Here is a 27,350-nt window from a genome sequence, read left to right on the forward strand (position 1 = left end):
CTGGGGTACCCCAGACATCTGAGTGAAATCCCTCCCACATCTTACTTGCATAGTTCCTCCCTGTACGCATGTTAATGTACCATCACTCTTCTTCCCAAAGCATACCGTGCTCATGTTTGTCCATTTAACAGCCATCCCCGTGTTACCCCATCCCCTGTATCGCCTGGCTTGTTGTCAAATATGCTTACGCCCGTTAACCCGGAGCTACAATTTAAATACAGTGTTTTATCACCGTGACAGTTAACACCCCACGTTCCCGATCGCAACTGACGTCGCTCGAGTTCTTGTAATACAGGCCTCATTGCTCCCTTCGGTCAACCAATGTGGCTCCTTCTGTGGTTGCCGTGGCCAGGCATATCAGTAAGGTCATCCATATCTGAGTCCTGTAGAGGGAGATAAACAGTGGACGCCGGTCGTCACAGTTTTAGTCCTTATTATTTACTGTGCTTTCAAATTTCTTAAGTTGCGTCCCGTGTTTCCACCGACCTTTTCCTTTCATATTTATGCATGCGCAAGTGTCGCTGGTCACTAGGACCTCGTAGGGTCCCTGCCAACGAGGTGCCCATCCTGGTCTGGCAGGTAAGACTCTTACCATCGCTCTGTCCCATACTACTGGTAAATTTTGTTCTTCTTCCGTTTCCTCCAATTCCATATCCCTGACTATTTGTTGGTCCCTGACTTCCTGTCTCAGATTGTGCAGTTGTTTACCTTGTTCCTTAATACACCGCCTAATCCTGTCCTGGGCTGGCCCCACATCCTCACTACCCGTGATCGTGCCCTCGGGCAGTCTCATGGCCCGCCCAGTCATTAGTTCAAACGGGGTTAGTCCGGTTGTGCGATTGGGCGTAGCCCTCAGCCTCATTAGGATTCTAGGTAGTAGGTCCGCCCATCCCCTGCCGGTCTCGGCAATGGTCTTTGCGAGTGAGGCCTTTAAGGTCCTATTCATTTTCTCTACCGTTCCCGAGCTCTGTGGGTGGTATGGTTTGTGAAACCTCTGTTTTACTCCTAATAGGGCACATGTCTGCTTGATGACTTTGCCAGTGAAGTGTGTTCTCTGATCTGAGTCTATTTGCAGTGGCACCCCCCACTCCAGTCATTCCGGGTGCCGGTACGACTTATTTCTCTGTGGCTAATGTTATTATTTCCCTGACTTCTTCTTGGGTCAGGGGGGTTGCTAGACTGTACCAGGTTCCTGATCTAGGTCCCTGGCCCCCTTTGCCCCCTCCTCTGGCCCAGCAATCTGCTCGGCTGGCTGTGACCCGTCTTACGGCAGTTACCACACCTCTGGTCCTTGTTCTTGTAGGAATTGATGGGGGTTTGAGGTTATTGCCTCTGGCCAGTCAGAAGTCTCTGAGCTGCTCCAGAGCCCCGTGCGGTTTCGAATTGCTCCCCTTTCCTGGTTCTGACCGCCGGACTTATTCAGCAGGATGTAGACAGAAACGAGACTCGTGGTTGGGTGCAAAAAGACCAGTATTTATTGAAATAAAAAGAAATAAATTGAAAATAATCAGTACAACACTCCTATGCTTAATACAGCACTTTTACTTAACACGGTACACTTATTGTCCACTACAGCACTCTTTTGCTTAGTGCAACACTCCTTTACTTAAATACAGCACTTTACTTCTCACAGTACACTTAGGCCTAGAAATTGGGTTGGGGTGCCAAAGTGGCGCAAAAGTCGCCTGAGTGCAGGAATTAGCGCAGCGATCGGAGTAATACCGATCGCCAGAAATTCAGTTTCAGTGCCGTTCGAGGGAGACGGGGCGAGGCTCGAGGCGTTCCGCGTCCCTCTTAGGGCGCTGAAACTGATTATCACAGCGCAACGTGCCGCAGCGCCACACGCTGCGGCACGGCACGCTGCGGTACTGCAGGCCTTCCTCCCACTGTTAAGGGGGAGGTGCCTGCAACAGCGCGAACCCCGATCGCGAGTGCCGGCAAATGAGCCCAGCACCAAGGAGAAGTGCTGGGCTCTCGGGGAAACAGCCGGCAATGCCGCGGGAGGGGGGTGGTTAGGAGGCCGGGGACGGAGGTGCTGGCAGGCGGCCGCCGAAAAAGCAGCCGCCCCGCACCTCCACCTTAACTTGCGCCGCTGCCGGCACAGTAAGGCCCCGTGAACTGGGCGCGGGTAGTGAACGGCGCAACTGCGGCGTTCGCTACCAAATATCGCGAACGGGGCACGAATGGGGCGCTGCGCACACCGATGACGTCATCGGTGGCGGCGCAGCGCAAATGCCTAACGCCACCATTAGCGCCCCTACTGAATATCGCGGGAGACGCAACCAGTGGCGCTACAGCCACTGACTGCCTCTTTAGGCGCTAACAGGTGGTGCTACTCACCCAATTTCTCCCACTTAGTGTCTACAACAGCACTCTTCTGCTTAGTACAACACTCTTTTACTTAAATACAGCACTTTTAACTAGTGCAGCACACCTTTAATACGGTACACTTTGCTGACTACAGCACCTCTGCTTAGTACAACACTCTTACTTAATAGGGGAGGAGAGAACGGACACAACGAGGGAAAATTGACTAAAATCACAATTTAACAATTCCCCTTAATTCCCACCCCTAATACCTATCTAAATTGCCTTGTGATGGGTCAGAAAATCTATGCTCACCAGAGAACGCCTGCTCCGTGCCCTTGCGGCCTTAGATTCTTCACCACTCTGAAATGGAGATACCCCAGTGTTTAAAAGTAACTGCTGGTATTCCACTCCTTTGGGCGGGCTGTCGAGTTGTTCTTCCTTGCAGGCAGAGCACGGAGGCGAGGCGGCAGAGAGAGAGAGAGATGGCTTCCTGAGAAGCTATCTTTATACCCCATTTGGAGCCAAAATCTTCGCGCCCAAATCCGGATGTATCTGGGCTATACAAAAGGGAATCGATCTGTCCCCATTCGTTGTGATGGGCTTTTGAATGTATCCCCATTCATTGTGATGGGTTTGGATAAAGCTGTCTCATTTTGAAAAAAAATGTCTGTTTCCTTAATTGCTGGGTAAACAGCCCTTGGAGGTTAGTGTAAACAAATCCATTGTCCCCAACCGCAATTGATTGGCAGTCTCAAGTGCTTAATCTTTTGAGTCAACATTGTAGCAGTTTCCCAAACCGCATTTGATTGACAGTTTAAATACCTCATTACTTCAGAGGCTGTTTTTTTTTTAAATCCTTTGTCAGCCATCTTTGATTTTCCTTTCCACATGCACACAGGCTGTGTTGTGTCTTTTGCCACGAGGCTGGACAGCCATCTTTGATTTTCCTTTTTCACATACACACAGGCTGCCTTTTCTTCTGCCACGAGGTCTGATGGCCATTTTTGATCCCTGGATTTTTAAAGGTATATTCTACCCAGGTATTCTTTAATCAAAAATAAATCTTCGGAGCTGTAGAAAATTTCGAAATTATTGCGAAATCCTACATTCCCTTTCTCCATTTTACATTCACGGGCCCTTTGTCCAGGTTTGCCGCAGATGTAACAATTCCAAGAACAGGTCACCGCCGCTACCCTCCTGCCGTGTGCTTCCTTACCCTTTCTGCTTCTGGTATCTACCTCGGTGGCCCACTCCACAACTTCCTCAAAGTCAGTTCGCTAATTCAAGGACCTTCTGGTGTTGTGCATTAAATCCTTCCTTCAACATTTTTAGAAACACTGGATCGTCTCTGCCTGGGTTATCTGCTCCCGAGAAGTTGCAATGCATGGTGTATCTTCGCTCCGCGTACTCATGGGCCCTTTCGCCTTTATTCTGGGTTAGTCCCACGACCGCTGACCAGTTGGATCGGGCTTCCCCTAGTCCTCCCTTTACCAATTGCTTAAAACGGTTGTATCTTCCTAGCTGATTCAATCCCCGTGCATCCTTCCAATTTCCACTAAGGATTAAGTTGGGCATCCCTAGCCAGGTTTGTCGGATGTACCTTGGATTTTACGAGGACATGTATATCTTCCGGGTGAAGTGAGGGTACATCTATCATCTCCTCTAACGTATTCTAAAAGTCGGTGTTTGCATGGTTTGTTTTAGGGGTCGGGAGGTCCCTCGTCATCATCTGTTTCTCGGCTGGGGTGAATGGGACATATTGTACTGTAGCCTGAGCTTGCCCATTTCCCACTTGTCTAATCTCCGTTGTAATAGGGGCCATGGCCATTAAGCCCTTCGTCCTGGTTTCAGGCAGTGGCGAGGCCGATGGACCCACTGCATCATATTTAGGTGGGGGGTTCCCAACCCCCATCATCGTCCTGTCTGTCGTAATCTGCGGCTTCCTTCTTTAATTCTCCCCAGTCAAGGTCGTCATTATCGTCTGTCACTCTAAACCTTGGTCCTGGTGCCCGCACCGCACTGACCTTAACCTTTTCCTTTTCTATATAACATGTTTACTGAGTCCTAAGTAGCTACTAATAATTATAAGTACTCCCTTCTCTTCCTTACCCTTACACTGGGTGCCCCACCATTCCCTTTGCCTGTCCGGACTGTCGTTCGGACTCCAGCCTTTCTTTTTCATTTTCTCAATTCGTTTCTTATTTTTTCCTGCTATAAATTTGGTTATGGACCCTGTCGGTCCCCATTCTTCCCCTCCTGTGGCCATTTTTTTTATACCTCTGGCCTGCACAAACAGTAACTCGGACCTTCCCGCTACAGCGCGGTTCTGGTTACCTACGGCGGCTCGCGGTTCTACTGCGCAGGGATCACTCCAGTACCCGGTAGTCTCCTGTTCGATTCCCTACAGTCTCACGTCCAGCCTTCTGGGGTTCTGCACCTAACTATGGCTGGTTATATAAAGTACTCACCCGACTTGCGGTCCCATTATGGTTGGTCGTTCGTCTGCGTCCTGGGAATCCTGCCGACTACGCCAAGTTGTTGCGGAATTTCTCTCTGCCCCAAGCAGACGGAGTTGAGCGTGTACTGGTTCCAAGCGATCTTTATTCAAGCACATGCAGGGAGAGGCCCTCTCAGTCTGAGCTGAGACGGGAATCTAATTTTTACATTCGAGCAGTTGGCTTATATACAATCTTACATCTTGTTTCCTTCACATCTTCAGGACTTAGCCAATTAATTGTCCAAGTCATGTACATTTAATCACATCTCCACAAAACACATCTTGTTTATCTCATTTGCCCTGTTTCCACATCTGCCATTGTTCTATCCAATTTACATACGCTTAACCACATCTTCGCAAATCACATCTTGGCGGCCCATTGTTCAATGTATGGCCTCCTTGATTCTTTTACTCCCCCAATCATCATGTAATATGCTTTTTCCAACTGTCTTTGTTCTGCCAGACTTCTCCTTTATTACATCAGCCAGCTAGTCAGTTAAGCCGCTAATCTAACTTTTAACCCCTTCAGTTGGGAATTCCAGAGCTTAGGGCCCAGGCAGCTGAAGGCACGGCCACCAAAGGTTGAGCGATTGTAATCGGCGGGGGGGGGGGATGCGCAAGAGGCCAGAATTGGAGGAGCGCAGAGATCGCGGAGGTTTGTGGGGCTGGAGGAGGTTAGAGAGATAGAGAAGGGGGGCGAGGGCCATGGAGGGATTTGAACGCAAGGATGAGAATTTTTAAAATCGAGGAGTTGCCGGACCGGAAGCCAGTGTAAGTCAGCGAGTACAGGGTGGGGTGATGGGTGAACGGGACTTGTTGAGGACTGTGTTAGGATTAGGGTTATGGTAGAGATGCTAGTCCGGATGAATTGTGTGATTTAGCATATAAATATTGTGGGGGGGGGGGACAATTCAACATTGGTGGAGGCACAACCCAGGCATTAGCGGATCAGCTGCCCGTTACACTGCCCACTCGATCTTCCTAGCCATTGACTTCAATGCATAAGAGGCGTTCGATCCCCACCACCATGTGTTACGCCCCTACCAAAGCTCAATTTCACTCCCAATCATGTCTATTTTCAGAGGTGAGATGCAGGTAATGGAGCACAGTACTGCCCAGCACTTTCAGGAGTGTGGTCACTGACGAGGGATTCGTGCAGTAATGCCTATCCCACGGCATGAGTCAGGTTACTTGTGGCTCGTGAGTCAACAAGGGAAGAAAGGTATTACAGGTTACGGGGTGTGTAATTACTGGAAACCAGGAAGGTCACACTTGGCTGCATTTTGGTCAGCCCAGGTATGTCTACAATGTCTACAAGTGTTTCGGGGAAGTGAGAAAGCCTGACATAACCCCATTCGTGCCCTCAGGACATTACAACGTATTTCATAGTCGGTAAAATACTTCGCAAGTGCAGTCACTGTTATCTAAGCATTCGTGGCAGCCAATCTTCTCGCCAACAAGCCCCACAAACAGCAAAATGAATTGAGTCACCGGTTAATCTCCTTCTGATGGGCTTGCTTGAGGAGGGAACGTTGACCAGTTCCCATCCACCACCACCCTCCTCCGCCTGGCTGAACTTGTTCTCACGTTGAACAACTTCTCCTTTGACTCCACTCATTTCCTCCAAATCAAAGGTGTTGCTATGGGTACCCGCATGGGTCCTAGCTATGCCTGCCTTTTCATGGGATATGTGGAACACTCTTTGTTCCAGTCCTACTCAGGTCCCCTCCCTCACCTCTTTTTCCGGTACATTGATGACTGTATCGGTGCCGTTTCCTGCTCTCGCCCTGAACTAGACAATTTCATTCACTTTGCCTCCAATTTCCACCGTTCCCTCACCTTCACATGATCCATCTCCGACTCTTCCCTTCCTCGACTTCTCCATCTCCATCTCTGGGGATAGGTTATTGACAAACATTCACTACAAGCTCACTGACTCCCACAGCTACCTGGACTACACTTCCTCCCACCCCGCCTCCTGTAAGGACTCTATTCCATTCTCCCAGTTTCTCCGTCTCCGCCGCATCTGCTCGGACGATGCCACCTTCCACACCAGTGCTTCCGACATGTCTTCCGTTTTCCTCAACCGAGGATTTCCCTCTACCGTGGTTGACACAGCCCTCAATTGTGTCCGTTCTACCTCCCGCACTTCTGCCCTCACCCCTGCCCCTCCCTCCTGGAACCACGATAGGGTTCCCCTTGTCCTCACCTTTCACCCTACCAGCCTCCACATTCAACGGATCATCCTCCGCCATTTCCGCTACCTCCAAAGTGATCCCACCACCAAACGCATCTTCCCCTCCCCTTTCAGCATTCTGTAGGGACCGCTCCCTCCGAGACACCCTAGTCCACTCCTCTATCACCCCCAGCACCCCCTCCCCTTCACCCGGCACCTTCCCGTGCAAGCGCAGGAGATGCAACACCTGCCCTTGCACTGTCCAGGGCCCCAAACACCCCTTCCAGGTGAAACAGCGATTTACTTGTACTTCTTGCAATCTAGTATACTGTATTCGCTGCTCACGATGTGGTCTCCTCTACATTGGGGAGACCAAACACAGATTGGGTGACCGCTTTGCGGAACACTTCCGTTCAGTCCGTAAGGGTGACCCCAAGCTTCCGGTCGCCTGTCATTTTAATTCACTGCCCCATTCCCACTCTGACCTCACCGTACTCAGCCTCTTGCATTGTTCCACGGACACCCAGCGTGAGCTCGAGGAACAGCACCTCATCTTCCGATTAGGCACTTTACAGCCTTCCGGACTCAATATCGAGTTCAACAATTTCAGATCATAACCTCGGCCCCTATTACATTTTTATATATATTTTTTATCCACACCTTTGTTTTGTGCCCTTCCCCCTTTTTTTCTCTCCCACATGGCAGCTGTCTCTCATTCTGCCAGCGCATTTCACACCTCATCTAGAGCCGTCTTTTGTCTCTTTACTAGTCCTATCACCATCTCGTCTCATTTTGAATACCTCTTAAAGGCCTAGAAATTCGGTGGGCTGCGCCACCAGTTAGCGCCTAAAAAGGGCACTCAGTGGCTTTAGTGCCACTGGCCACGCCTCCCGCGATATTTAGCGGGGCGCTAATGGTGGCATTAGCCTGTAGCGCTGCACCGCCACCGATGACATCATCGGTGTGCGCAGCACCCCGCTACCGCCCCGATCGCGATATTTCATAGCGCCCGCCTCTGTAACGGCGTTTGCAAATCGCGCCTGGTTCACGGGGCCTACCTGTGGCGGTAGTGGCGCAAATTAAGGTGGAGGTGCGGGGCGGCCATTTTTACGGTGGCCGCCTGCCAGCACCTCCGTCCCCGGCCTCCTGATCCCCCCCCCCCCCCCGGGCAGTGCCGGCTGTGTCCCGAGGGCCCGGCACTTCTCCTCGGTGCCGGGCTCTTTTGCCGGCACTCGCGATCGGTCATCGCACTGGTGCAGGCCCCTCCCCCTTAGGAAGGGGAGGAAGGCCTGCAGTACCGCAGTGCGCCGTGCCGCAGCGTGTGGCGCTGCGGCACGTTGCGCTGCGATATTCAGTTTCAGCGCCCCAAGAGGGACGCAGGGCACCTCGATCAGCGCCCCGCGTCCCTCTTGGGGCGCTCAAGCTGAATTTCCGGCGGGCGCAACGGCTCCGATCACAGCGGTAATTCCGGCGCCCAGGCGAGTTTGGCGCCCCGTTTTGGCCTCCACCGAATTTCTAGGCCAATGTCTCTTCACTTCTCTTTTGTTCTTTCATCCCCATTTCCCAGCCCCCAAACTGGCCTTTTAATCTGTTTCATTTCCTGTGTTTTTTCAGTCCTGATGAAGGGTTTCGACCTGAAACGTTGACTCTATTTCTCTCCACGGATGTTGCCTGGCCTGCTGAGTTTTTCCAGCATTTTCTGTTGTTACACCGGGAGAACTTCCTGCTCTTCTTTGAAAGGTGCCCCCACCCCGCCCCGGCATCATTTAAGGCCACCTAAGCAAGCCGACAGAACCTCAGTTTAGGAACTCATCTAAAAAAAAACAGCCTGGTGTAGGAAATGCTAGGAAGGAAGACGGAACATGCAATAGTTTTGAACGGCAGCAGGGCTACATCAGTTGAGTAGTGCGCTGTGGAGAAGAGAAGATTGAAAGCACAAGCGCAAGGCAACATGTAGCTGGATCAGGCAGGATCGGGAGTGTGATGTGACAAGGGACTTCACACTTTGACCAGTCTTTCCTCTTGTGTGAAATGCATTAAAATATACTGTTACTGTCCGTATACGTCATCCAGCTGGGTGGAACTGCCCTTGCCTGGTTCTATTCTTACCTATCGAATCCTAGCCAGAGAATCACCTGCAATGGCTTCTCTTTCTGCTCCCGCACCGTTACCTCTGGGGTCCCCCAAGGATCTATCCTTGACCCCCTTCCGTTTCTCATCTACATGCTGCCCCTCGGCGACATCATCCGAAAACACAGCGTCAGGTTCCACATGTACGCTGACGACACTCCGCTCTCTCTCACCACCGCCTCTCTGGACCCCTCCACTGTCTCTGATTTGTCACACTGCTTGTCCGACATCCAGTACTGGATGAGCAGAAATTTCCTCCGTTCCCTGACCACCGTTTCCATCCTTGGCAACTGTCTGAAGCTGAGCCTGACCGCTTGCAAACTTGGTGTTGTCTTTGGCCCCGAGATGAGCTTCTGATCATATATCCGCTCCATCACCAAGACTGACTTCCACTTCCACCTCCATAACATCGTCCGAATCCGACCCTGCCTCTGCTGAAACCCTCAACCGTGCTTTTGTTACCTCCAGACTTGACTATTCCAATGCTCTCCTGGCCGGCCTCCCGTCTTCCACTCTTCATAAACTTGAGCTCATTGAAAACTCTGCTGCCCTTGTTCACCCATCACCCCTGTGCTCACCTACACTGGCTCCTGGTCCACCAAAGCCTCCATTTTAAAATTCTCATCCTCATGTTCTAATCCCTCCATCCCTCCCTATCTCTGCAACCTCCTCCAGCACGACAAACCTCCGAGAACTGCGTTCCTCCAACTCCGACCTCTTGTGCATTCTCCACCTGCTTCAGCCACCATTGGCAGCCGTGCCTTCAGCCATCTGGGTCCTAAGCTCTGGAATCCCACCAGAAGCTTCTCCGCCTCTTTCTCCTCCTTTAATATGCTCCTTAAAACCTACTTCTTTGACCTTTCTTTTAGTCACCTGCCCCAATATCTCCTGCTTTGGCTCGGTGTCAATTTTTGTCTGATATTATGGTTCTACCACAGACTGTACCAGTTAAAGAGGAAAATGAGTTGAGTCTGTTGTAGGAAAAATGATTCCTCGGAAACTAGACTTTGAGTAAGAGAGACAACTTTATTAAATGACAGAGCTCTGGGAGAAGCGTCTGCAACCACACGGCCTGCGAGAGCACCTTCTCCTCGATTGTAGTACGTGCCGAGCTTATATACAATTCCAAGAAGTTGGTTTTAGATCATTTACATTCATCCAATCAATTCATTTATTAGCGCATATCGTTATTTTCCTCCAGTCAGGAGTTTACACACTCGTGTTGCCAATTCTGCCTCTTCAGTGATTGCGAAAGGTCTTCGTTTCATCTTGTTTCATCCGCGTCACCGGCGGAATGTGATTAGTTCGATAATGGGATACCAGTGATTAGTTCGATAATAGGATACCAGTGAACCTTGTTAGTCCTCAGTGATTCAATTAGTCCCAGTCAGGACACGAGATGAACTTTGTTCCAGCCATGCGTAAGCGTGGCATGTCTCATTGTGCAGTGATTCAATTAGTACCCAGTCAGCGAATTTGTTGTTTGTGTCTTTTCCAGCAAAATCTTGTCCAGCAATCTTGTCCAGCAAAATTTTATTCTAACAAGTCCTAGCTGAGCAGATTGATTGCAGGGTGACTAGCTGGTATTGGTGTTAATCTACATTATGGGAATGTTGGTGGCAACGCAATACCAATCCCACCATTGAGTTCTTTACACTTCCTAATCCATGAAAAGTGCCACCAATGTACTTGTCCCAATCTCTCAGTCCCAGGTCCAGCCAACAAACAGCTTCCCTTTGGAATCTGTCCTCCAACTGAGCTGATGCGCCAAGTCTGCTTGTTTCAACCTGTTCTCACTCCCACACACACAAACCCAACACCGTGATTAAGCATTTCTAACCCTGCAGGAGTGGAAAACTCCCTGAAAGCTTTCATTGGTTTCTCCGATTTGTGTTACGCAGCCCGAAGACCACAGCTCCCGACCAGTGAGGTCCCACTCCCCGTGGATGACGTAGCGTTCTCTAGGAGCGTTCGAAGTTGTGCTCAGTGCATGAGAGATGCTATCTGGAGTATCACGTCTGGAGAGACCACATCTTGGAAAATCATGGCAGCCCCAATATCAACCTATCTGATCATGGGTAAGTAATCGGTGATTAGTATTAGAATCATAGAACCATGGAATGATAAGGCAGAAGGAGACCATTCGGCCCACCTTGCCTGTGCCGGCTCTTTGAAAAAACTATCCGAGTCCCACTCCTCCCCTGCCCTTTCCCCATAGCCCTGCAAATTTTTCCCCTTCAAGCATTTATCCAATTCCTCTTTCAAAGTTACTATTGAATCTGCTTCCACCGCCCTTTCAGGCAGCGCATTCCAGATCACAACCACTCGTTGCGTAAGAAGAAAAATTCTCCTCGTGTCGCCTCTGGTTCTCGGGTTGATCATTTTATGTATTTATTTATGTATCTTATTTTATAGCACTGTGATAACAGCACTGTACTTGGTGGTACAGATCCCACCACTTAACCCGTCCGCGCTTATCACGGGCAGCCGCCTATTTCGGGCAAATGGTGCCAACCACTCGGCATCACCATTACAACGGCACTGCTTAAACCATATTAAGCTATTTCGGGCAGTTTGAGGGGAATAATTTTACCTCAACTGGTCGCACCGTGTTAAAGTGCGATGACCGTTAAATCCTTTCATGGTTCTCGGCGACCCTTTTGCCATTAAATTATTTAAAGAGGAAAGATAATGCCTGTAATCGGAACTAATTGTACGCGTTCAACACCGCCTCACCCTGCGACCTCTCGAACTCCTGCGAGTCCGTCTCGCCGGCTTGTGAAGTTCTTCGCGTTGTGGGGGCGGGAGGGGGTAGGGGGGCGTGATGGGCAACCACTCTGCGTGGCGCGTTGCCCACTAACTCCAGGCTCTTGGCTGTCAGTTACTCGAGGAAACCGTCCCCTGACGCTTCTGCTTTGGAAGGAGGCGAGTGCTCTTTTTTGCATCAATTGCGTATCGCGGGCAAATCGCCTTGACACCAACGCGCCCGCTATAACCATTGCGGACTGCACATCAACTGACTTTTTTTTTTGGGTGGGCGGCCCATTCACAGTTTCACGGCAGTTCAGCTTAGAGGGAACGTTGCTGGTGTCAGCCGTGGCTCAGGGGGTGGCACTCTCGCCTCTGAGTCAGAAAGTTCTGGGTTCATAGTCCCACCCCACAGACTTGAGCACAGAATCTAGGCTGACGCTCCAGGGCAGTGCTGAGGGAGTGCTGCACTGTTGGAGGTGCCGTTTTTCGGATGAGACGTTAAACCGAGGCCCCGTCTGCCCCCTTAGGTGGTAAAAGATCCCATGGCACTATTTTGAAGAGGAGCTGTCCCCGGTGTCCTGGCCAATATTTATCTCTCAGCCAACATCACTATGACCTGGTCAATGCTGTTTTTTGGATCTTGCTGTGCACCAATTGGCTGCCGTGTTTCCTGCATTACAACGGTGACTACACTTCAAAAGTGCTTCATTGGCACTTCCTGAGGTCGTGAAAGGCACTATAGAAATGGAATCCTCTCTTATGATTAAATGTAGGGGAGGATCCACACTACCACAGTCCTCACAACTAAGTCAGACCCAGCTGATTGTAGCATACCCCCTAGACAAGATTTGAACTCGTGGCGAGCGTGGGACCGGCGAGGCGACGTCAAGCTCACCCAGGCTCGCTGACGTGAAGGCCCAGGGCCATTTTAACTCCCGGGCCTAATTTAAATGCACCAGGCAGGGCTCCTGCCTGAACCCGGAAACAATATCGTCAGGCAGGCAGGTGGGAGTTGGGCGAGTGCAGCAAGAGGCCGCAACACGGGGATCCGCAGGGTCCGTCCCGGCAAGGAACATTAGGAGGTTGAATTGATGTCTGGAGCGATTGCGGGAGCCCGGGACAGGGGAGACCTCAGGCTTCCTTTTGAAGTGCAGGGGAGCGCTCCTCCTGGTCCACAAGGTAACTTTTAAAAAATCTTAAACTTTGCTTACCCGGGCCTCTTCTGGCCCTGGATCCACTTCCCAGCAGCTTCCCCAGGCACGGTTTGCAATGTCTCGTTGCAAAATTCTCATCCTTATTTTCAAATCCCTCCATGGCCTCGTCCCTCCATATCTGGGGATAGTGCGGGAAGGTGGAGTTGAGGTCGAAGATCAGCCATGATCTTATTGAATGGCGGAGTGGGCTCGAAGGGTCGAATGGCCGACTCCTGCTCCTGTTTCTTATGTTCTTATGTTCTTCTATCTGTAACCTCCTCCAGTCCTACAACCCTCCAAGATCTCGGAGCTCCTCCAATTCTGGCCTCTTGCGCACCCTCGATTCTCTTCGCTCCACCATTGGTGGTCGTGCCTACAGCTGCCCGGGCCCCAAGCTCCGGAATTCCCTTCCTAAACTTCTCCGCCTCTCCACCTCTCTCTCCTCCTTTAAGACGCTCCTTAAAACCTATCTCTTTGAGCAAGCTTTTGGTCACCTGCCCTAATATCTCCTTATGTGGCTCAGTGTCAAATTTGGTAAATCTATGCTGCACTCCCTCCAAGGCCAATACAGGAAACTCTCGATTTACCGGCACCTAAATAACCAAAAATCTCTGTTAACCGGCAAAATTCAGGAGTAGGTTCAGGTAAGTTTTACTTCATATTAGTGGCCGTTCCTGGATCTGTGGCTGTGTAACTGGGGCTCCTACACTTGTTGCTAAGCAACAGGGACACTTGGTCTGTGGCCGGAGTTCCTGCACATGTTGCTTAGCAACAGGGAAGCCTGGATTTGTTGCTGTGTACGGAGCTCTCATACCTTTTAACTATACCTCTCTGTAATCCAGACTTTTTGATAAACCGGCACAACGCCGGTCCCGTCGGTGCCGGATAATAAAGAGTTTCCTGTATATCCTTCCTAAGGTGTGGTGCCCAGAACTGAACACACTACTCCAGGTGTGGTCTAACCAGGGCCTTAGCTAGGTGTAGCATAACCTCTAAACCCTTGGTTGACATAAGAGGAAAGTGAGCTTCTGCTGATATCATAAGGTAGTCCTTCAGTTGTTGCCACGAACATATCAGATGCTTCAGAGGCCAGTTGAGTAATCAAAGGGGAGTCAGTTGGATTTCCTTCTTGCGAGGAATGTGTAGGGCAGGCAGTGGCTTTAGACAGGATTGTGAAACATTCTTCTGTTTGGAAGCTCATTTACATCACTTTTATTAGCTTTCAACCTCACTTGACCTTCAAGAACAAAATTAGAATCTATGTCAGGACATAAGAACCTAAGAAATAGGAGCTGGAGTTAGGCCAATTGGCCCTTTGAGCCTGCTCCGCCATTCAACAAGATCATGGTTGATCTTCTACCTCAACTCCACCTTCCCGCACTATCCCCATATCCCGAGGAAGCTCGAGGAACAGCACCTCATCTTCCAATTAGGCACTTCACAGCCTTCCGGACTCAATATCGAGTTCAACAATTTCAGATCATAACCTTGGCCCCCATTACATTTTTACTTATATTTTTTATCCACACCTTTGTTTTGGCCCTCCCCCCCTTTTTTTTTCTCTCCCACATGGCAGCTGTCTCCCACTCTGCCAGCACAATTCACACCTAATCTAGAGCCGTCTTTTGTCTCCACTAGTCCTATCACCATCTCGTCTCATTTTGAAAACCTCTTAATGTCTCTTCACTTCTCTTTTGTTCTCTCCCAGCCCCCAAACTGGCCTTTTAATCTGTTTCATTTCCTGAGCTTTTTCAGTCTTGACAAAGGGTTTCGACCTGAAACGTTGGGCTAGATTTTCCTGGAGCCGTCAGGCGGGGTTTCAGGCGTGTGGGGGGGGGAAAATCCCGAATTCGGGGGTCCCGACACCATCCCGCCCAAAACCCCACCCCACGTAAGTTTCAGGAGCGGCGGGTACCCGCCCCGCACTGGGACCCGCCAAAACCAGGCGGGAAGGGATTAGTGCCAATTAACTGCCTGTTAACAGGTAGTTTACAGGCAGTTTTTAGCCTAATCCCTATTCTGAGGGGTTTCGCGTGGGTTTCCCGACGGCTCCAAACCATGCCAGGTTAGAGCAGGCGGGCCGTCGGGTTTAAGGAGTTGGAGGGGTCGCGATGTCGGCGCTTAGGTGAGTGATGGGTGCATGAGTGCAAAGGTAAGTGTGTTTGGTGTGTCTAAAGTGTGTAAAGAAATTTTACTTACCTGTACTTACCTTAACAGCCTTTCTTCCTGTAGCCGTCGGGAGCCCTTCACTCAGCCGGCACTTAAAGCTGAACAGCTGCGATCTGTGAAAAGTGACAGCCTTCAGCTTTGAGTGCCGGTAAGAGTTCTAACTGAGTCTGTGCAGAATGACTCAGGTTAGAAGTCAGACTGTCAGTGTTTGACAGCTTCAAACAGCTGTGAAACACTGATATTTCATCTGTCAAAAACTCTTGACAGATGAAATTGCAGTCTGTGACGTCACCTGTTGCCGGATGGCCCTTAATTGGCCTGCTGAGCCTGCTGGGCGGGCTCACCAAGGTCAATCAAGGGAAAATCGCGCGGATTGGCCGGATGTCGATGTAGGCGGGTCAAAAACCCGAAAGTTGAAGTCCCGCCTTCTTCCCGACAGGTTTGGGAAAATCTACCCCGTTGACTCTATTTCTCTCTCCACGGATGTTGCATGGCCTGCTGAGTTTTTCCAGCATTTTTTGTTGTTATTCCCCAGATCCCTTGATTCCCTTAGTTCCTAAAAATGTATTGACCTCTGTCTTGAATATACTCAATGACTGAACATCTACAGCTCTCTGGGGTAGAGAATTCCAAAGATTCACAACCCTTTGAGTGAAGAAATTGCTCCTCATCTCAGTCCGAAATGGCCGACCCGTTATTCTGAGACTGTGACCCCATGTTGGTATGGTATCGCCTTGTATCTTAGCTTGGATGCAGTTCTTTAGGACCACACTGAGAAGCGACGAAGGGTGTTTTGGTCTTACTCATCTTTCTTAAATGGCACCAAAGTGCCAACTCAGGCTAAGCTTTTGGAATATAAGATTAAGAGCAGATTTGATGGAGGTGTTCAAAATCGTGAAGGGTTTATTAGAGTAAATAAGGAGAAACTGTTTCCAGTTGCAGAAGGGTCTGTAACCAGAGGACACGGATTGAAGGTGATTGGCAGAAGAACCAGAGGTAAGATGAGGAGATTCAATAATAAACTTTCAAAAGAGAATTGGATAACTACTTGAAGGGAAAATTATTACAGGGCTATGGAAAAAGAGCGGAGAAATGGGACTACAGAAAACTTTTTTTTATCCGGCACGGACAGGACCGACGTGGTGCCGGTTCATCAAAAATTCCGGCTAACCGAACGCTATAGTAAAAGATACGGAGCTGAGAGCTCCGTATAAAGCAACAAACCCTGTTGCTTAGCAACAGGTGCAGAACAATGGCCACAAGTTGCAAGCGTCTCTGTAGCTTAGCAACAGCTGCAGCCACACCCTTGCACAGCAACACATGGAGGAAGGCAAGTAATAAAAGTTACCTGAACCTACTCCTGAATTTTGCCGGTTAACCGACATTTCCGGTTATTTAGGTGCCGGTTAATCGAAAGTTTCCTGTAATTGGAGAGCTCTACCAAAGAGTCAGCACAGGTATGATGGGCCAAATGGCCTCCTTCTGTGCGGTATCATTCTATGATTCTATCTGCGTCCAAACAGTTCTCTTTCGTGGTTCAGAACTTCAAGACATGCAATGGAAGGACATCACACAGCTCACGTGCAAGGTTTAGGAACAAAGTATGAGGTAAATTTATGGAAAAAATGGGACTAGATTGCAGGGAAGGCCTACACTGCCCTATCACTGTGTATCCGGAGTGTGAGTCAATTCCAGAGTGGGCGCATTTTTTTTTTCTGAAGCCCATCACATGAAGACCTGAATTAAGTAGTTGGTGATGGGTAAGCACAGCATTAGAATTGAATGACTAAAATATCAAGGTGGCTATCTGATTGCAAGCTGTCCTGCCCAAGTCAATAACCTCTTCGAAGGCATGTCTCGCACCAAGTCCCATTCACCCATCACCCTTGTGCTCGCTGGCTCCCGGTCCGACAATGTCTCGATTTTAAAATTCTCATCCTTGTTTTCAAATCCCTCCATGGCCTCGCCCCTCCCTATCTCAGTAATCTCCTGCAGCCCCACAACCCTACGAGATCTCTGCGCTCCGCCAATTCTGGCCTCTTGCGCATCTCCGATTATCTTCGCTCCACCATTGGCGGCCGTGCCTTCAGCTGCCAAGGCCCTAAGCTCTGGAATTCCCTCCCTAAACCTCTCTACCTCGCTCTCTTTCTCTAAAATGTTCCTTAAACCCTACCGCTTTGACCAAGCTTATGGTCACCTGTCTTAATATCTCCGTATGTGGCTCGGTGTCAAATCTTATTCGATAACGCTCCTGTGAAGCGCCTTGGGACGTTTTACTATGTTAAAGATGCTGTATAAGTCCAAATTGTTGTTGTCTGTCGTATATCTGATGAGGATTTTGTGCCTTGGTGATCGGGCCAGGGAGAAACAAACTAAAGTTCTTCCCCTCCAAATGGTGGAATCAGTGCCCAATGACATATGATCTATGGTCCACACTGCGGTCAGGAAGATGATGGTTTTGCACTGGCATATTTTTTTACGTGAGTTACGCTGCTCACCATGCTATTGGTGAGGAGTTTCTGGTATCTACTGTGTGATTAGCTTGGGCTCAAACTGTGTTTGTCAGTTGCCTAATGACCAGCCGATGACTATCCTCCTTGACGAGGCAGTAATTAAAGTCTATTTGGAGATGTGGGAACTCACGCCTGTTGATGGAAGATTGCAACCAAATCAACTTCCGCATCGGAGACTCAGCCAGATAAAATACTCTCGGGCTCTGTTGGTGATTGAGTAATCAACCTGGCTCATTAATGATGCCTGGAGGACGAGGATTCCTCCTACTCAACGGCAGCTAACCACGCACGGTAATACTATAATAGGTAGGCAGGTCCCAGATGGGCAAGCGGCTGTGTTAATAAGCTGCACGGTTTCAGTTGGTTACATTCTAGTCGTACACTTGTGCACATTGGGCGTCCTTCTGGCCTGGCTCTGGCCAGTCTGCGTCTGAGCTCTCTGGATCTAGGTAACGCCAAAGAAATGAAAGATTAGGGCCTAGAAATTCGGTATGGCCCCGCCAGGTCTTTTGCGCCCGAAATTTTGCGCCCGCCAGGATTCCCGTAGCGCCCGCCTAAAATTCAGTTGCGACGGGCCAAGACGGCGGCGGGCGCTATTGCAGGGTTTGGCCGCCTCGCTAGGGGCGATGAATGTCACTTTCAGGCGTCCAGCTCCCGCTGCGGCACCCGATGCGGTGCGGCAGGCTGGGGTACTGCAGGCCTCCGCCTTCTCTTAAGGAGGAGCTGCCTGCAGCCGTCAGATCACCGGTGGATTCCCCCGGCAAATGAGCCCGGCACCACGGAGAAGTGCCGGGCTCGCGGGACTCAGACATCAATGCCGCCGGGGGGTGGTGCAGGAGTCCGGGGAGGGAGGTGCGGGCAGGCGGCCGCCGGGAAAGCGGCCGGCCGCCGCTCCACCTTTATGCGCCGGCCTTTCAGCGCTGCAAGACCCCGTTTCACAAACGCTGTTTGCGGCTGCCACGGGCGAGGCGGCCGCAACTGAATTTGGCCATCGGGCCGGAATAGCATTGCAACCGGGGCGCTGCGCACACCGATGACGTCATCGGTGCCGGCGCGGCGCTACCGGCTAACGCCGATGTTAGGGTCCATCTGAATTTCGGGCGATAAAAAACTTCAGGCGCAAACCACTTTATAGCCAATAAGTGGGCGCAAACGCGACTGAATTTCTAGGCTTTGGATTGATATAGCGCCTTTCACATCCTCAGGACGTGCCAAAGTGCTTTACAACCAAGGAGGATAGTCATTCTGACAGCGCATTTCACTCTTCATCTAGAGCCAATTCATTAAAAATATTCAAGAAGGAGTTAGATATATTTCTTAAGGCTAAAGGGATCAAGGGATATGGGGAGAAGGCAGGGACAGGGTACTGAATTTGGATGATCAGCCATGATCACATTGAATGGCGGAGCAGGCTCGAGGGGCCGAATGGCCCACTCCTGCTCCTATCTTCTATGTTTCTATGTTTCTTTACCTGTCCTATTACCATCTCGTCTCACCTTGAATATCTCTTATTGTCTCTTCTTTCATCCCCTCCCCCATTTCCCAGCCCCCAAACTGCCTTTTAATCTGTTTCATTTCCTGCCTTTTTTCTCAGTCCTGACGAAGGGTTTCAACCTGAAACGTTAACGCTGTTTCTCTCTCCACGGATGTTGCCAGGCCTGCTGAGTTTTTCCAGCGTTTTCTGTTGTTATTGAGGATAGTCATTAGTCGGTCATACTTTTGAAGTGCAGTCACTGTTATAATGTAGGAAACCCAGCAGCCAGTTTGCGCAAAGCAAGCTCCCACAAACAGCAATGAGGTAATAACCAGATAATCTGTTTTTCTATCGACGTTGGTTGCGGGTTAAATATTGGCCTGGTCACCGGGTAAAACTCCCCCTGCTCTTCTTCAAAATAATGGCGCGGGATCTTTTACAGCCACCCAAGAGGGCAGATGCGACCTTGGTTTAACGTCTCAACTGAAAGACACCGCCTGTGCCAGTGGCGCACTCCCTCAGTGCTGCACTGGGAGTGTCAGCCTAGGTATTGTTCTCAAGTCACTGGAGTGGAATGATGAACTTCAAAACCGTCTGACTCGAGGTGGAAGTGCTGCCAACTGAGTCATGGCCGACACGGCAAGTGACTCGAGAGTGTGTATCCAATGGACAGATATCCTGAAACATTACTTGATTTATTGGGATGGCAGGGGAGATCAAGGAATATTTATGCAGAGCTTTTCCCTGGTGAGATTAAATGCATGGAGTAGATGCTGAGCATGATGGGACCAGTTTCTTGCTAACAATTGTCCGCTGGTCATGTCCCTGAGCTCGCTCTCCATGCCAGGACAAAATTGAACTCCCTTCCCCCTTAACTCATTTACTCTGCATTTATAATGAAAGGCTGGACACAATACAGGGAGAAAAGAGAAATGTGCAGGGGTTGGAGGGGGGTGGTGGTGGCCGGGGTGAGGGAGTGAGGGGTTGCCATGGCAGTCACCATGCTCAGTCGCACCACGACGATATGGGACGGTGCTCAATGGACCAGCTGGTCTTTCCTTGCCCACGATGCGCTTATACACGCTCATTCCCCTTTCAGTGAATACATACGAATTAGGAGCAGGAGTCGGCCACTCGGCCCCTCGAGCCTGCTCCGCCGTTCAATGCGATCATGGCTGATCCGATTACTCCACATTCCCACCTACCCCCGATAACCTTTCACCCACCCCCTTGCTTATTAAGAATCTATCTACCTCTGCCTTAAAAATATTCAAAGACTCTGCTTCCACCGCCCTCTGAGGAAGAGAGTTCCAAAGACTCACAACCTTCTGTGAGGAAAAATTTCTCCTCATCTCTGTTTTAAATGGGCGACCCCTTATTTTTAAACAGTGACCCCTAGTTCTAGATTCCCCCACAAGAGGAAACATCCACTCCACAGCTACCCTGTCCAGACCCCTCAGGATCTTATATGTTTCAATCAAGTCACCTCTTACTCTTCTAAACTCCAGCGGATACAAGCCTTGAGCAAGCGGAAGCCAAGTGCAGGCAGCGCAAGGAGCGCACGTCAACCCAAGCACCCCACCCACCCGCCCCTTCAACCACCGTCTGCCCCACCTGTGACAGAGACTGTAGGTCCCGCATTGGACTCATCAGTCACCTGCGAACTCATTTTTAATGTGGAAGCAAGTCATCCTCGGTTCCGAGGGACTGCCTAAGGAAGAGCCTGTCCAACCTTTCCTCATAAGACAACCCGCTCATTCCAGGTATTAGTCTAGTAAACCTTCTATGAACTGCTTCCAACGCATTTACATCCTTCCTTAAATAAGGAGACCAAGGGGGAAAAATTGAGTTGCACCCCTCCGCCGGGACGCTACTTTTAGCGCCCCGAAAAAATTAGCGCCCCCACAGCCGAAATTCAATGGTAGTGCCCCAAGAGGGAGGCAGGGCGCTTCCAGTAGTGACCTGCCTCCCTCCTGGGGCGTTGCGAGGGAATATTGCAGCGTCACGGTACTGCAGGCCTTCCTCCCCTTCTTAAAGGGGAGGGGCCTTGCGCAGCGCGACCTGGGGCCCAGTTAGGCCACCAGGGATCGGAGTGCCGGCAAAAGAGCCCGGCACTCAAGAAAAGTGCCGGGCTCACGGAGCGCAGCCGGCACTCTGCGGGGGTGCGGGTCAGGAGGCCGGGGACGGCAACAGAGGCCGGTGCTGGCAGGCGGCCAGCAACAAAAATGGCCGCCCGGCACCTCGCCTTTAATTAGCGCCGCCCCGGCTGCAGGTAGACCCCCCTGACCCCGTCGGACATAGCGTCCGGCGGTAAGTCAGGGGGCGCTTCCGAACATCGTGACCGGGGCGCTGCGCACGGCAATGACGGATACCGCCGCTGCTAACCTCCTGTTGAATTTCTTAGGGCGCTAATGGGAGGTGCAAAGCAACCGAATTTTTCCCCCCAATACTGTACACAGTACTCCAGATGTGGTCTCACCAATGTCCTGTATAACTGAAGCATAACTTCCCTACATTTGGTGGTGCAAAGGGGAATCTGCTGACCCCCCCCACTTGCCGCAATACTGACTGGACATGGCAGATTAAGATACCCCCAACAGCAGAAGAAAAATTCCCCTTCAGGCAATAGACTGATCAACAACTACAGGAAACTCTTTTTTATCCGGCACCGACGGGACTGGCGTGGTGCCGGTTTATCAAAAAGTCTGGCTTACAGAGAGGTATAGTAAAAGGTACGAGAGCCCCGTACACAGCAAGAAATCCAGGCTTCCCTGTTGCATAGCAACAGGTGCAGGAACCCCAGTTACATGGCCACAGATCCAGGAACAGCCACTAATATGAAGTAAAACTTACCTGAACCTACTCCTGAATTTTGCCGGTTAACAGAGATTTCCGGTTATTTCGGTGCCGGTAAATCAAGAGTTTCCTGTATTTGAAACAGGACCTGGAGATGAGATATTTTCGAGTACCTAAAAGTTTCTTTTCCTTACAGTGAACTACTTTGGAAACTTAATGAATCAATTTATCGTCATGAGTGATAACTGCTCACCTTCTTTCAAGCTTGCAAGAAACAGAATCTGCCTCGGTAAGTCATAAAGTACAAAAGAAAGAAAGACTTGCATTTCTATGGCGCCTTCCTTTCACGATCTCAGGACGTCCCAAAGTGCTTCACAGCCAATGAAGTACTTCTGAAGTGTAGTCACTGCTGTAATGTAGGAAACGCGACAGCCAATTTGCGCACAGCAAGCTCCCACAAACAAGCAAATGAGGTAATGACCAGATTATTTGTTTTAGCGATGTTGGTTGAGGGATAAATATTGTCCAGGACACCGGGGAGAACTCCCCTGCTCTTCTTCAAATAGTGGCCGTGGGATCTTTTACATCCACCTGAGAGAGCAGACGTCTAGGTTTAACGTCTCATCCGAAAGACGGCACCTCTGACAGTGCAGCGCTCCCTCAGCACTGCACTGGGAGGGTCAGCTGAGATTTTGTGCTCAAGTCTCTGGAGTGGGGACTTGAACCCGTGAACTTCTGACTCAGAGGTGGGAGTGCGACCAACTAAGCCACAGCTGACACCTCCAGGGCTGGCATCATGTACAGACCACAACACTTACAGCTTTTCTGCAAGGTTCTAGAATTACTTCACCACAACATAGCTGTTTTAAACCCCAGATATCTCGGAGGCCACAGCGTGGGAGTATCAAGGAAAACACTAATTTCTCGGTAGCTTGTTTTGGAAACTCTTGGTTATGTGGATAGGCTTCCCCCAGTGTTCAGACGCCTGTCTGACCGAAATCAAAAACAGTTGCTTCACGAACTTCCTTCACAAGGTGCCAAATCTCTATCAGTGACTGCTGTGCTGGGTAAAAGAGGCTGTGGAAAAAATGGGCAAAAAAGCTCAGAGAGACCATCAGCTCACACCATTCCCGCCCTTCCCCCCCACCCAATTAAACTCAGGGCCATGGAGTTAAGCTGGTTGTGTGGTGAAAACCAATCACCTTTACCCCATAGGATCCCCAACCCTGCAGGTCTGTCCTGGAGTCTCCAGGAATTAAAGATTAATCTCCTGGAGAATAATCGTAGTGATATGCCATCAATGACTCAAAGACAAGGATTCAACTGAAGGCTTTTAATCACTAAGAACATAGCAGCATAGCAGGTCTCCCCACATCGGGTTCGTCTGGTAGTGAATGACTCATACAGCTCCTGAGACCTTTATATGGCAAAAGACAGGGGCATAGCCAATACACACAATAGGAACAAAAGGGGGCGGTTCACACAATACAAGCAGGTAAAATACAAGCAGGTAAAATACAAGCAGGTAAAACATATGGGCTGATGAAGGCATATTTCATCACATTCACCCCTTCTACAGATTTAGTCTGTCCGGGGGTGTGATAGTCCTCCCTGAACGTCGCAACAGTACCTCGGGTTCCGACCGGGAGTCCGTGGTGCCCTCCTGGGCATACCCATGTGCTGGGGGTGTTGCAGGTACTTCTGGGGGTGGTGAGGATACCTCTGGGGATGGTGGAGGTTCTTCTGGGGGTGGTGGTGATGGGTCGTCGTCGTCGCTTCCTGCCGAGGCGAGGTCCTTTATGGACACGGTGTCTTCACGCCCGTCGGCGTGCTTGACGTACGCGTACTGTGGGTTTGCGTGGAGTAGGTGTACTGCCTCCACGAGGGGATCCGTTTTGTGGCCCCTCACATGCTTCCGTAATAGGACTGTCCCTGGGGTGGAGAGCCACGAGGGTAGGGATACTCCTGAGGTTGATTTGCGGGGAAAAACAAACATCTTCTCGTGAGGAGTGGCGTTAGTAGCAGTACACAGTAGCGACCTTATCGAGTGGAGTACGTCTGGGAGGACCTCCTGCCAGCGGGAGGTGGGGAGGCCTTTAGACCTTAGTGCTAAGGTGACCGCCTTCCACACTGTCATGTTCTCCCTCTCCACTTGCCCATTACCCCGGGGGTTATAACTAGTGGTCCGACTCGTGGCTATCCCCTTCAACAGCAGGTATTGGCGCAGTTCATCGCTCATGAACGACGCCCCCCTGTCAGTGTGGATGTAGTTAGGTATGCCGAACATGCAAAACAGGTTGCCGAGGCACTTGATGACCGTGGCACTGGTCATATCTGGGCAGGGGTAGGCGAATGGGAAGTGGGAGTACTCGTCCACAATGTTGAGAAAGTACACATTGCGGTCGGTGAAGGGGAGTGGTCCCTTAAAATTGATATGCCATCAATGACTCAAAGACAAGGATTCAACTGAAGGCTTTTAATCACTAAGAACATAGCAGCATAGCAGGTCTTCCCACATCGGGTTCGTCTGGTAGTGAATGACTCATACAGCTCCTGAGACCTTTATATGGCAAAAGACAGGGGCGTAGCCAATACACACAATAGGAACAAAAGGGGGCGGTTCACACAATACAAGCAGGTAAAATACAAGCAGGTAAAATACAAGCAGGTAAAACACATGGGCTGATGAAGGCATATTTCATCACACGTAGGGCCATTAAAAGAAAGGTGCTTTTTTTTCTCCCATTTAGTTTGACCACTTTGTCGATTAGTTGTAAAAATATCGGAGAGTGGGGGGGGAAAAGGCTGTCTGACTGACAGTCAAGAACCATCCAATCGGGTAATGAAGAATCTGTTTGCTGTCCAATGGGCAGGGGAGGGCGGGGCACCGTGAGGATGGACATGTCGGGAGACCAATGGCGGGAGCGAGGAGGGCGAGGCGGTTGGAGGAGGGAGGCTCATGTGACAATACCTCCTGGAATCTGTCCAATCAGAGCTGGCAACCCTGTTGCCCCGTTGTGCAAAGTTACTCCATTGGTATTCATACCTGCCTCATAAACATAACGTTAACGGGGCCGATTTTAACTGCCTGCCCACCCGCCAGGTTTCTGCTGAGTAAGGTTAAAATTGCCCCTGGGCTCTTACCTGTCCGAAAGCCGCCACGATCGCAACATCTGCAATTTTAACCTGCTCTCCTGAGCAGGCAGCAAAGGTCAGGCGCGCCCGGAGCCAACGGGGTCCTTCTTTGCACATGCATGTTGCGGCCCGATGACATCATTGAGACCCGACTGTAATTTTAACTCGGGCCTGAGTGGGGAATCCACCTGGAGTTGAAATCAGGGCCACCGGTTCCTCCCCTCTACCTCTAACCCCCCGCCCCCCCCCCCAAGGGAAGAATATTGAGCAGTTCCCGCTGTGCATCTTAACTCACCAAAGGTAAAGTGAACCTTCTAATCCTTGTTCCCTGCATTTCAGATTATAGCCACTGTGACACGGGCGAAGCTTTTCAGATGAAAGAGTGTGTTGGGAATACCGTGTGTTACAACACACCCACGAGTTTGCACTGTAAATGTTCTAACACGCACGATGGTGTTATAGCAGAACATTCCAATTTGTGGCCAAACTGCAAAGGTAAATAAGGAGTCACAAATTATGCCTCTCTATATCGATAATCTTTTTAAAAAGGATGATTCCGAAATACAGAATTAAGCCGTTGTTTTTGAATTAAATCAGACTGTTTCTGACATTTCTTGATCGTTGGGGGGTATTTAGGTCTCTGAGCGGTGAAAGGAGGGGGGAGGGTGGGGAGATGGGCTGGGTGAGTGTGGCGGACGAGGAGGTGGGAAATCTGGCTGTGCCGCCCGTTCTGAAGGGCCTCCCGCTGCTCTTTCAAACCCTTTGAGGTCAAATAGTCTGCGAGCTTTTGGCACAAAGGGAAAACGTTTCCACGGAAAGCTCCATCCATTCCATTGAACAGCATTTTAAAATGGCCGACTCCAGACCCACGCCACCTGTGGTGGGTGGGTGGTTTTTTTAAAATTTGCTTATGGGATCTGGGCGTCGCTGGCAAGGCCAGCATTTATTGCCCATCCCTAGTTGCCCTTGAGAAGGTGGTGGTGAGCCGCCTTCTTGAACCGCTGCAGTCCATGTGGTGAAGGTGCTCCCACAGTGCTGTTAGGGAGGGAGTTCCAGGATTTTGACCCAGCGACGATGAAGGAACGGCCGATATAATTCCAAGTCAGGATGGTGTGTGACTTGGAGGGGAACTTGGAGGTGGTGATGTTCCCATGCGCCTGCTGCCCTTGTCCTTCTAGGTGGAAGAGGTCGCGGGTTAGGGAGGTGCTGCCGAAGAAGCCTTGGCGAGTTGCTGCAGTGCATTTTGTAGATGGTACACACTGCAGCCACGGTGCGCCGGTGGTGGAGGGAGTGAATGTTTAAGGTGGTGGATGGGGTGCCAATCAAGCGGGCTGCTTTGTCCTGGATGGTGTCGAGCTTCTTGAGTGTTGTTGCAGCTGCACTCATCCAGGCAAGTGGAGAGTATTTCATCACACTTCTTACTTCTGCCATGTAGATGGTGGAAAGGCTCTGGGGAGTCAGGAGATGAGACACTCGCCACAGAATACCCAGCCTCTGACCTGCTCTTGTTGCCACAGTATTTATGTGGCTGGTCCAGTTAAGTTTCTGGTCAATGGTGACCCCCAGGATGTTGATGGTGGGGGATTCGGCAATGGTAATGCCGTTGAATGTCAAGGGGAGATGGTTAGATTCTCGCTTGTTGGAGATAGTCATTGCCTGGCACTTCTGTGGTGCGAATGTTACCTGCTACTTATCAGCCCAAGCCTGAACGTTGTCCAGGTCTTGTTGCATGCGGGCATGGACTGCTTCATTATCTGAGGAGTTGTGAATGGAGCTGAACACTGGGTGGGAGCAGCAGGTGGCAGTGGTCAGGCAGTGAGGGCGGTAGTGGCATCGGGCAGGGGGAGGTGGGTGGGTGGGAGGTCCAAGTGGCATCACGCAACCCCCCTGTTCGCCTTTATTCACAAGGCTCCTGCCTGTTTCAAATGCGAGCTGTGGCCACCAGTGTCAAAGTTCGGCGAAAATGATAAAAGCAGCGGCGAGTGGGAGAGACAAAGAGGCGCTTTTTTTCTGCCCATTACCGCCCCAGTATTGAGCGCAAAAGGGATGAATGTCAAACCCACTGAGACCATTACACGTCCCTATCTTTTTAGAAGCTCAATTCACCCGAAGGCACCTCAAGCGAGACCTGCATCTTGCTGTGTGTTTCCGTGCTGCTAACGTGAGGCTGATATCTTGACTAGCAAAAAAAAACCTTCCATTTCTT

At 50.4% G+C, this 27,350-nt stretch overlaps 1 protein-coding gene across 1 annotated transcript in view; it reads left to right on the plus strand.

The window, feature by feature from the left end:
* The first annotated feature begins 11,157 nt into the window (after positions 1 to 11,157).
* The window catches only part of LOC147097624 (adhesion G protein-coupled receptor E3-like), a 61,538-nt gene continuing 45,345 nt past the window's right edge, over positions 11,158 to 27,350 (plus strand). Inside the window, exons 1-3 of the mRNA XM_085971423.1 lie at positions 11,158 to 11,191; positions 22,206 to 22,298; positions 25,484 to 25,639. Coding sequence (XP_085827549.1) covers positions 11,158 to 11,191; positions 22,206 to 22,298; positions 25,484 to 25,639 — 283 coding nt within the window. The remainder of the gene's footprint in view (positions 11,192 to 22,205; positions 22,299 to 25,483; positions 25,640 to 27,350) is intronic.

The sequence above is a fragment of the Somniosus microcephalus genome, chromosome 31 (genome assembly GCF_052327205.1).
Source record: "Somniosus microcephalus isolate GS21.2 chromosome 31, FLI_Smic_1.0, whole genome shotgun sequence".
NCBI lineage: Eukaryota > Metazoa > Chordata > Chondrichthyes > Squaliformes > Somniosidae > Somniosus > Somniosus microcephalus.